Source organism: Poecilia latipinna, unplaced genomic scaffold (genome assembly GCF_001443285.1).
Source record: "Poecilia latipinna isolate Pla-1442-1.1 unplaced genomic scaffold, P_latipinna-1.0 Scaffold2105, whole genome shotgun sequence".
NCBI classification, from domain to species: Eukaryota; Metazoa; Chordata; class Actinopteri; order Cyprinodontiformes; family Poeciliidae; genus Poecilia; species Poecilia latipinna.
Genome location: NW_015114721.1, coordinates 114916 through 126316, shown reverse-complemented (window position 1 = coordinate 126316; position 11401 = coordinate 114916). Strand labels below are relative to the sequence as shown.

General features: G+C 41.5%; 1 protein-coding gene across 4 annotated transcripts in view; it reads left to right on the top strand.

Moving 5' to 3' along the window:
* The window catches only part of myo15aa (myosin XVAa), a 49852-nt gene that overhangs the window by 18964 nt on the left and 19487 nt on the right, over positions 1–11401 (top strand). The window contains exons 18-37 of one of the 4 annotated variants that reach the window (XM_015017115.1): positions 568–645; positions 735–904; positions 1005–1050; positions 1132–1256; positions 2250–2367; positions 2507–2682; positions 2886–2970; positions 3125–3178; positions 3338–3419; positions 3683–3813; positions 4049–4144; positions 4225–4460; positions 5164–5354; positions 5766–5838; positions 6646–6837; positions 6933–7051; positions 7816–7907; positions 8907–9033; positions 10177–10536; positions 10761–10825. In XM_015017115.1, the coding sequence (XP_014872601.1) occupies positions 568–645; positions 735–904; positions 1005–1050; positions 1132–1256; positions 2250–2367; positions 2507–2682; positions 2886–2970; positions 3125–3178; positions 3338–3419; positions 3683–3813; positions 4049–4144; positions 4225–4460; positions 5164–5354; positions 5766–5838; positions 6646–6837; positions 6933–7051; positions 7816–7907; positions 8907–9033; positions 10177–10536; positions 10761–10825 (2616 nt within the window). Of the gene's footprint in view, positions 1–567; positions 646–734; positions 905–1004; positions 1051–1131; positions 1257–2249; positions 2368–2506; positions 2683–2885; positions 2971–3124; positions 3179–3337; positions 3420–3682; positions 3814–4048; positions 4145–4224; positions 4461–5163; positions 5355–5765; positions 5839–6645; positions 6838–6932; positions 7052–7812; positions 7908–8906; positions 9034–10176; positions 10537–10760; positions 10826–11401 lie in introns of all 4 variants that reach the window. The other 3 variants (XM_015017116.1, XM_015017114.1, XM_015017117.1) reach the window with 3 other exon arrangements.

The window sequence follows — 11401 nt, the reverse complement described above, 5'->3', positions numbered from 1 at the left end:
TTTTTTTTTTGTCAACTCCAGACATTTTTGTTGCTTTCAACCAAATAATAACTTTCTCATAACACAAAGTAAGTCATATATAAGAGTTAAATTATGTTTCCTGAAGTTATGTACCCCTACCTGAAAAGTGTTTGGGTGCATTTGTTTTCAGATTGTAGGGTCAATGCTTTAAAGTACCTTTGATTGCATTTACAGCTAAAAATCTTGCATGAAGGCCAAAAAGCTTTATTTTTTCTGAACCGGGCCAGGCTCTACTTACCAGTTAGAGAGATATTAGCTCTATTTGGTTGCACTAGATTGTATTTGATTAAAGAGGGCTCAATACAAATACAAGTTCCACCTTTTAGATTCATGTTATTTTGTAAAAATACCATGAACCATGTTTTTTTTTTTGTTTTTGTTTTTCTTATAAAATAACTGCAGTAATGCCCTACTTTGTGTTGGTTTATCACCTTCAAAAAAAGCATTAAAGTTTGAGGAAGAAAAAAAACTGGAAATGTGCAGGGGGCGTGAATACTTTTCTGTTTCTATTTTATCATTTGATAATGGCAGATGTCTCTGATCCAGGTTTATAAGTTCCTTGATAAGAACTACGATCAGGTTCGACACGAAGTGTTGGACCTGTTCATTCAGAGCAGAAACAAGGCAAGTCCAAAAATGACGCTTAATTCAAAAGTACACTCAAAGGCCAGTTGCTGATAAGTTGAATAAAAGCCGTGTGTTTGCGTCTGCAGATGGTGTCAAACCTGTTCCTGGCTCACGCAGACGCAATGGGTCAGCAGAGAGGAGGAGGAGGAGGAGGCCACATGAGGAAGAGCAGCTCGGTCACCAGGAAGTACCAGCCGCCCACCGTCAGCAGCAAGTTCCAGCAATCGCTGCTGGAGCTCGTGGAAAAGATGGAGAGGTGAAGCCGAGGATCAAATGACCCAAATTAGCTCTAGATTAAAAAGAAAACAAGCTCCGTGTGCGACGTTTCTATAATCTCTTCATTCTTTCATTTTCAGGTGCAACCCTTTTTTTGTTCGCTGCATTAAGCCAAATAATATGAAGGTACGCCGTCTACGTTCTGTATGCGTTTGAGCTCTTGGCGGATTCACGTGTGAACCGGTGCGTTTGTCCAACTGTGAACAGCGGCCGGCCGTGTTCGAGGACGAGCTGGTCAGCAGCCAGCTGCGACACTCCGGGGTCCTGGAGACCATCCGGATCCGCAGAGAGGGCTACCCGGTCAAAATGCCATTCTACGTCTTTCTCTTCAGGTACTGGACGAGAAGAACCACTGAGATCTGCCTTCAGCAGCACCTAGGAGATGTTTTAACTAGACTATTTGCAAAATGTAAATGTGAGAACTAACTGACGACTTGTTCAGAGACGTTAGACTTTTACGACGTCAGAAATGTCTCATAGAAGACGTGCGATAGAAAAAGTTTGACTTACTCCTGGTTCAAAGTTTAGTGGACGACAAAAAACTAGTAAAAAAAAAAGACGCTGTTGTGACTTCTGCTGTGTTTCATTCCCAGACGAAATGAGATGTTACTATAAACTATATTTAAAAAAATACATGTCCTTTTTATTCTCACTGTCTAAATCTAATCAGAATATGCAAGATTCACTTTTGGTAGCTTCTAATTAATTCATCTGAGTGGATTTGAGGGACAGCAGTGGATTTATTTTAAGGCAGCTCCTCACAAGCTGCTTCGTTCTGTGGCATAATGATAAAAAAAATAATAAAGTATATTGAGTTCTGGAAAAAAAACTAGGAGACCACTTACAATGATCAGTTTCTCCGATTTCACTTTCTATCTGTGCATGTTTGAGTAAAATGAACATTGTTATTTTATTCTATGAAATACTGACAACATGTCTCTGAAATTCCAAGCAAAAGTTTATTAGGAGAAAATGAGAAATGGTCAAAATTACAAAAAAGACGCAGGGCTTTCAGACCTCAATTAATGCAAAGAAAACAAGTCCATGTTCATTTAGAAACAACAGTACTGATGTTTTAACTCTGGAAGAGTTCAGAAGTCAGTATTCGGTGGCATAAACACCAGGTTTTAATGGGGTTCAGTGCAGAGGTCTCTTCATTTTTTTTTCCAGAGCTGTATAATTAGCATGAATGAGGAGGTCCAATAATCAAGAAGGTCGATTTTAAAACCCTCACCAGGGGTTCTGCATTAAATTAAGTTGTGGGGTGTAGTTTTTTTTATTTTATTTTATTTTTTCTTCTCAAACTGGCGAACTTTCTCTCTCAGGTATAAATCTCTGGTTGGACTCAAACAGCCGCCTCCAGCAAACGGAGAAAACTGTGTGATTATGCTGAGCAAGCTGTGCCCCCTCCGACCCGGGGCCTTCCACATCGGGGTCACGAAGGTGAGAGACGTCACCTCCACCGTGTTCTTCTGCTGCACATTCTTTTTTTTTTCTGTGAGTTTATGCATTGCATTTGAAGGTGACCTTTGCGTGTGTGTGTGTGTGTGTGTGTGTGTGTGTGTGTGTGTGTAAATGGCAGCTGTTCCTGAAGGAGGACGTCTACCAGCTGTTGGAGTGCAAACGAGAGCGATGCCGAGAGCTCGCTGCGCTCACGCTGCAGCGCTACGCCCGCATGTTCTTCGTCAGGAAGCGATTCGTCGAATTTCGCAACAAGATCATCGGGTTTCAGGCGCACAGCCGGGGCTACCTGCTCAGGTGAGACGTGACTTCAACATGCCAGAATACAAGACTTTGTGTATTTTTGGAACGTTAAAGCTCACGGTAACTGTGGTACAGTTTTGTATGAAATTGTGTTAATATATCAGGAAGGTGAGGAGGCAACTGGAAAGGTTTGTTCATTTTTCAAAAATGAATTAACTCAGTTCAACTGTGACTTAAATTGTCGTTCTCCTCTGTAGGAAGCGCTATGTGAAAATGAGGGAGAGTCTGGTCCGGTTCCGCTCTTATGTGCGAATGTATGTCAACCGCAAGCAATACATAAAGGTGCGTCCACTCTCTTTTCCCACGCAGTGTCATTTGCTTTTTATGAGTTTTTATGAGCATATTTTGTTTTAGAAAACAAATGCAAAAGATTCATTTGTTTGTTTGTTTTATATGTTTGTCATAAATGGAAATAAAAAGTACGATCTGTTTCCAGATGAAGTTTGAAGCCAAGAGGAAAACTGAAGAAGAGAGGAGGAAGAGAGAGATGGTAGGACGGATGCTCCCCTGGAATTTCATTTAAATAATATACTGTAAATATTAGTAAATATGTTTTTTCCAAATGTTTCGTAGTGTGCAGGGTAAATCTGTTCTATTTGCTTTAATTTTTGCACACACAAAAAAAAGAAAAGCTGAACCACTCTTTCAGGAGCTGACGAAGCGCGAAGTGGTGAATGTCACCCATCTTGTGATTCCTGCAGAACTCGGCGCTCTCCTGCAGACGGCAGCAGGTGGGTAGACGTTCATCCTTCACATTAAGTGTTCGTCTCAGGATGAACCTACTCATAATTTATGCTCTGAGACTCTGACAGCTCGTTAAGGGCGCGTGATCAAGCTGGACGGGAGCGATAGTAGTTACTAAATAAAACAAAAAGGTGAAAAAATGTGAACTTTAATGGCGTCTTCAAAGAATCCCAAAATAACCTGTCTGGTCAGCATCCTGATGGTGCACGGAGTGTGAACTGATCTTTTTGGGCTCTCTGCCCCGCCGCAGTCAGGAGGGAGCTGCACGCAGACTGCTTGGCCCTGCTGCAGGCTCCTCACATCCAGGAAGAGGCTCAGCTCACTTTGCCCCTGGACATCAACAACCACCCGTTTTACCGCTACGTACAGGTCCACTTCAGGGTAAGACGTGCATCAACCTCCTCACAAAATGACAGCCTGATTATTAACCACAGACAGACTGCAGTCCAGAAAAGAAAACGGCAAAAGTTTGAGGGTTATGAATATTTCTAAAGTTGGGTGTGGTATCAAGACAATACTGGTGGAAAATCTCTCTTTTTAAGGATAAAATCTCTTTTGCATTAGTCAGATTGTGTTCAGTTCAGAGTTATAAAACTTTAATGATTTGTTGTTGCAGGAGCCAAAATTTGGGATGCTAATGGTTCCTCTGGAGTTTCCTCTAACCAAAGTGGAGGACGACCTCAGGAGAGAGGCTCTGGAGCTTTTCAACATGGTATTCTGACCAAAAAGAAAAACGCTTTACTTTCAGAAACCCACCTGTTCACCATTTTGACTTTGTCCTGGCTTCGTCAGGTTTTGCGGTTTATGGGGGACCCTCACCTGAACGGGGCTCAGGAGAACCTGTTTGGGAATTATGTCATCCAAAGGGGCCTGACGTCTCCGGGTTTACGAGACGAGATCCTGGCTCAGGTTGTCAATCAGGTGTGGAGAAACACGAACCTCGAAAACGCCGAGAGGGGCTGGCTGCTGCTGCTGGCGTGTGTTTCCAGCTTCGCCCCTTCGCCCAAGATGGAGAAACATCTGCTGAAGTGAGAAACCAAACCCAAAAAGGTTTTATTTTCAAATAAGATGTTAAAAAAATAAAATTTAATTAATTTTTTTTTATTTAAACTTTTCTAAATTTTTACATTTAAAATAAAAAAAATAGATATTTAGATTATCATAGTATGGAGGGCCATTTCAGCCTAAACTAAATAAAGAAATAAATAGGGAAAATAAATAAATACATGAGTAAAATCATTTATACATTTATTTATTCCCAAATTCATTTATTTCCCCTTTGAAAATGAAAAGGGACAATTGAACAAGGGATAAATGAAAAATAGGTAAATGAAAAATGGGTAAATGAAGAGGGAAAAATGAAAAGTGGATAAATCAAACTGGGAAACTGAAAAATGGATAAATGAAAACTAGATACATGAAAATGGGTAAATGAAAAAGGGATAAAAGGAAAAGATAAATGAAAATGGATAAATTAATCCGGGAATAAATAAATGTATAAATGAATAAATATAAATCGGAATAAAGATGCCAATTAATCTTTTATTTATATGTTTTACTCATTTATTTATTTATTTTACTAATTTATTTATTCATTTTCCCTATTTATTTCTTTATTTAGTTTTGGCTGAAATGGCTCTCCATATCTAAGTACATCGTCTACAATGTTAAAAGAAAGCCACTGAAACGGGCTTTTTACCATATACCTTAATTTTGTAAATCGTCGCTCAGGTTTGTGTCAGATCATGCCCCTGCTGGTTGCCAGGCGCTACTGCAGCACAGACTCATCCAAGCCAATCAGAAGATGCAGCAAAGCCTCGGCTCCTTCCCCGAAGCTGCGCGGACCTATCCGCTGTCTCTGCTGGAGTGGACAGCCAATAGGAAGAAGGCAAACATGGTGCTGCAGGTGCACTGCTTTGACGGTGAGAGGCTCGCCTACAAACTGAAAACCTTTATATTTCTTCTCCAGAAAATACAAAAACTCTGCGTGAAAGTCTAAAAGGTGAATAGTAAATCAAATGCAATTATAGAAATGTACTTCCTTACATCTGTTTTGAAAGTTTAAAATGCACTGTTAAAGCAAATACTCTCAACAGCTGGTTTGTGCGCAGCTTTTTATCAATTAATTGAAAGGCCATATCCACCAGACATCACTATTATTCAGCGAGATCAGTTACAGCCTCATTATCCGACCACTGATTTATTCATTAGCAGGTCGTATCAGGTGAACGCATTATCCGGTCTCTACAGAGCTGAAAGGATTTTTCAGAAGAAAAATAAATAAAATAAGGCCACAGCTTTTTTTATTTTTATTTTGCTACTTTTTTCTGCAGGAGGATCCTTCCTGTGTCCCGTTCATTCCTGGACCAGCGGGGAGGATTTAGCAGGACATATCTTGCGTCACAGGTGCTAATGGACTTAGCTAATTTATGTTTTTGGGGCATTCTTTCAGAAAAACAATGTGCTTCATATTTATTAAATGTATACCTGCTCCTGTAGTAAAGATGTGAATTAATCTTCACTTGCAGAAGCATAACATGACAAAATAAAATAAAAAAATCAAACATTTGTTGAAGTCTGGTGAGATAAATTTGCTTCCATGTCCCAGACACGGCAACAGGAAGTTCCTACATAGTCATGAATGATAGAAATTGAAAATACCTTTTATTCAGTGTTTAGTGTTTGATTATGCTAATTATTTCAACAATGTTAAAATTTATATAACATATTTTTTAACATTACAGGATAAACTCGTGTATTTCTCTGAAATTCCAAATCCAGATTTTGTGATTTTCACAATATATTTACAGAAAATTAGACATTTTCATATACCAAAAAGGTCAGGGTCCTGGTCAACAAGTTATAACATATGTTAACATTTTAACTTGGTCCAGAAACCACTATTTTGTGAAACATCCCAGCCTTAATGGACCTCGAAATCTTCTCCACTGGTTGTTCTTGTAGTTTTTGGGCTCAGGTAACAACCTAACTACTTCCTCATATTGATGCTTGCCTGAACTGAACAGACACATGAGGGGATGGCTATCTAACTGCTTTTTGAAACATATTGTTGCATATATAAATAAACAATTAAAATAACTCCATAAGATGTTTTTTACCCTCCTCTGAGGTCGGTGTATTTATTTATTTTTAATTAATGTGGAGGATGCTGCAGATAACAGTCGAGCTTCTGGCATTGTTTTGGTTTTGCAGAGGAGTTTCCGACTGGTGGAGGGGGAGTTCGGTTCTGATGAAGGAGCAGAGCCAGTGGGTGGAGCTAGCCGGCCACGACTACGTGCTGGACCTGATAGCGGACCTGGAGCTTCCTGTGGACTTTCCCAAGCAGAAGAGCTACTTTATCATCAGCACTGATAACCCAGCGAAAGTCAGAGCTAACACCAGCCTGTCAGTCTGCAGAATACACTCAGTAGCATCAAATCCAGCAAAGAAAACCTCTAGCATGTGTTTGATATGGCGGATTGTTTCCTCTCTTTTCCCAGCACCTTGTTGGGCAGCGGCTTCGACTCGGACGAGGAGCTTCCATCTTCGTTTCCTCTCAGCGGCAGCGGCAGCAGACCGGCCTACAGCCTGCCGGACTCTGATGGCTACTACAGCCACGGTGCACAAGCACACACTGAGCAGTTCACAGAACGAGGATAAAAAGACGAGTATAGAGAAGATCCGACCGACAAGAGGCTCTATGCACAACTAAAGAAACGAATTATCATCACAGTGAAACTTGTCTTTTACTAGTACGAAATACGGTTTTAGGTAAAAGTAAGGGTGATTATTACACTTTCTCCTTTTTGCTTGCATAGATTTCTGTGTTCAGAGTTGACAAATACTGCAATCTAAAAAAATAAAATCACAAGCAAGTTAACAAGTTTCCAGCTTAAGATAGAGATTCCTTTGTGGCGATTTCATCCGGTGATGGGGAAGAAGTTTGGAGAAATGTCCTGATAGACTGTCACCCTAACCTGTGATTTACAGCGCTCACCCAGCATAAAGTAGTACAACTAACTAGATTTCAGATCTTTAGTTTCGATTCAAAATCAATATTTCCTATGGGATTCTACTCTGCAAAGTACGATACATGTCGCGGTACGTCGCCAACTTGTTGATTTCATGCCTAGAAGACTTGATGTTTTCCTTAAAAGTCATAGAGGTCATGCAAAATGGTGTGTTCATTGTTTTGCCTCAGCTAATCTGAGTAAAACTGCAGATTTTGTGATCTCAGTTCTGCTATTAACTTTGTTTTCACTTTGTCATGGTTGAAACTCAGCCCTGTGAAAACTTTAACTGTTCTCATTGAGATGCTGATTAAAATCTTTTCAAAGGGAGCTTCACCCTTTATTATCCTGCCTGCTTTTCTGTGTCCAGCAGAGTCAGACACGTTCAGCGACGGTCAGACTCAGAGAGGAATGGACCGCTACCTGGACAGCCTGTTTGACCCGGTTCTGTCAGACGACAGCGTGGTGAGTGGTCACACACCGACGTCCTGCGAGCGACGCAAATAAATTCACTTTCTTCATTTGAGCCATGATGTCGTTCCCTGTAGATTCTAAAGTTTTTGCAACATAACTTTTACACTTATGGTTTTCTTTCCACTTCGCAACGATGAGCTACATCGTGTTGGTCTTTCACATAAAATCCCAGTAAAACAGGTTGAAGTTGCAAGTGGTGGCTAAATATGGAAAAGCACTGGCAAGAAGCTGCAGCTGTATTTTCAATAGATTTACGGGTTTATCAGCAAAAAAAAATACAAAATGAGAAAGCAAGCTAAAGTCCTGAGAGTGAATGGAAACGAGTGCTGATGGACGGGTGGAACATGTGATCTGGCGTCTCTGTTTGTGCATGAATGGGGCAGACGATGAGGATGATTAGGTTTCTGAAGGACCTACCGTATACAACCGCAACAGCGGGCAGAGAACTTTAACGTGCAGGTGAACGACTCTCTTCTCACCACAGCTTATTGTGTAAAATAAAAAAACAAAAGAAATGGACGACAGGCAGATTTTTTCCTGCGTATTTTCATATGTGGCAGCTTGCTAGCTTATCATCACAAAGCATCTTGAATGGGGGAATCTCAAAACTAGAGAATTTTTTTAAAAAAAAAAAAAAAAAAAACTTTAAAGGTTGAGATGTGTTGCAGAAGTGTACATTTTGTGTCCTAACAAGTGTGTGTCTGTGTGTGGTTGAGCATCGCCTACAGTGTGTGTGGTTGAGCATCGCCTACAGTGTGTGTGGTTGAGCATCGCCTACAGTGTGTGTGTGGTAGCACCTGGAGCGTATTCGGTTCCTGCGGCTCCACTCGCTCGCTCAGCGAGCGTCCCAGTCATGCGGCAATCTACGTCTCGTGGTCTCTTTGCTTTCAATCTCGTTCTCTGTGTCGTTTAAACTCCAGTTCTTTTTGGGGGGAATAATTTTTTTTTGTTTTTGCTCTGCCCGATCCAAATGACCTCTCTGTCGGCCAGAACATGGAAAAGGCCGCCTTGTCTACGAGGATGAAGGGAGGAGGAGGCGTCGGCGTCGCAGGGGAAGGCCGTGGAGAGGGGCAAGCTACTCCCACCCGGCCTTATCCGCCGGGGATTCGTCCTGGAGGTGAAACTCTGAACCTTCCCTCTGCTTTCCGTGTAGTTTCTGTTCCGACTCTGCAGGCTATTTCTTTATGTAGTATTTGCATTTTTTTTTTCTTTTAACATTTCTGTCCATAACTCTTCTTTTATGTTGATGGTGTTTATCTTGGTGTGAATCCTTGAGACTTTAGTAAGATTCCTCACTAGTTCAAAATGCGCTGAGTTGATTTTTTTTTAGTCTTATTTCACACATTATAGTGATTTTGTTTTTCTTGTAAAGGCTGATAAACTCTGCAGGGCTGTTGCTTAAAGATTCAGGTCCACGGATCAACACCCCTAATCTGGCGATTAGGAGCCACAATGAGCACCAGCCTCATTCATAATGCATCAGTAGCCATCCACTGCAACAACAGGTGTTTTTAAATGACACGGCTATGCTTCACTCCTAGTTTCCACATTTTTATTAATAAAATAATCTTATTCCTACCAGGGCTGCCGTCTTTACTCTTCTCATTTTGTTTCTACTTCTTTGTCTTTGCGACTTAAAACTCGTTCGTGAGTCGTCTTGTATAATTATTGGATAATTGGTGGTCAGAAGATGCAGAAAGTGAAGGAAACTGAATATATTATCAACTTAAAGTAAAACTAGGGTTAACAAGTGATTGCCGTCTGTGTGGGGATTAATTGTGCCTTGCAAAAGTGTTCAGTAGTAACATAGTTGGGAAGGTAAGGCAGTGCAATGATCCCTAAACATACAACTAGAGCAGCAATTGGCTGGTTTAGATTGAAACATATTTATGGGCTCGGCAAACATCCAAATAAGGATTAGTGGCAAAACTAACTTTCACATCCAACCAGCTTAACTTCTGAAGAAGAACAGACAACATTTCACTTTGGATAGATGGACAAACTGGATTTAAACCACCAATTCAATTCAGTTTGTAAAACATCTACTCCCAATACATGCCAAAGCAGCACCATCAGTTGTTCACTCTTTTATACGTTTTTTTATCTGTTTACGGAAATATTTAAATCTCTGTCATGTAGACTGATTATTTTACTGAGGATAAAGGCACTGAATACCTGCAACCACCCACCTGTGCTCCAAACCTGCAGTAGGAAACATTCACTTGACTCTGATCTTGTTCCCCACTCGCTGCTCTTGAAGCTGTCCCAGTGCTCCCAGTGGCCGGAGGAATGATGCCCCCCAGGCCAGTCCCCTCCCACCACCTTCACCAGGAACGACACCAGCAACCAGAGGAAGAGCCGCAGCAGCCCGAGTACCACCAGTACAACCGTCCCCAGCAGCCCTACCCTCTGCCCGCCTCCCCCACTCCCGCCTCCACTCCCGCCACTCGCGTGGCGCCCGCTCCTTTGCCCGCTAGCGCCCCCGCCTCCGTGCCCACGGCCGCCCAAGCAGCTGCCAGGGAAACGGACGCGTCGCCTTACAGCGGGGGCTTGCCGGGCCTGCCTGCTCTCCCGGCGATGCCCGCAGTCCCAGGCTTACCTGTGGTGACAGGTGTGCCAGGTATAAGGAGAACGAGGCGTGTGGCTTTCCAGCATGTGTGGCCTGAAACGAGTGGGCATGGTGGACTTCACCTGCGGCTCTAAGCATAATTCCTGCCTTTCTAAAGCAGTTCTAAACCTCCAGTGTGTCTTGTTGCGGTGAAATAAACGCACGCTCGGCGTTTCACTTTGACGCAATTTGCATCGCTGTTGTTTCACCGTAGATTTCTTCCTCGTTTTCCTCAGGACCGGAGCAGGTGGTGCTGACTCAGCAGCAACAAGCCATCATCAACCAGCAAGCCATCATTCTGGTAGGAATCATTTAATGTTGCTGTTAGTCCCCATGCTGTAGTTACAAAAAGTTACACAAATTTACACCTGTGTGTGTATAACTCACAGGTGTAAATTAATATCCAGGATGAGCCCCAACGATTGCCATAATACTGGGGAATTACATTAAATTTGCTGTGAACGTATAAGCCGAATGTTATGATAAAAACGCTTGACAAGTTGCAAAACCGACCAACCCAAACCGTTATTTAAGATGAATGAGAAATCTTCATCTAAAGTACCTGCTCAACACGTTTCAATGAGCAAATCAGAGTTTCATCCTGGAGTACGTATAGAATCATGATTTGTAAAAGTTGAGAGAAAATGTTGATCAATGGCCTAAACTAACTATAAAAGCTTCGTAGGAGTGTAAACAAGCCTATTTTTAACAATTATCTTTACCAAACTGGCCTTGCATTATAAAAAAAAATTACTTTAGATATATCTAATCCTTGCCAGACAGTCAGACATTAATCTAGGGCTGTTGTAAACAAATATTTTAGTAATCAAGTAATCTATCGATTATTCTTACGATTAATCGAGTAATCGGATAAAAA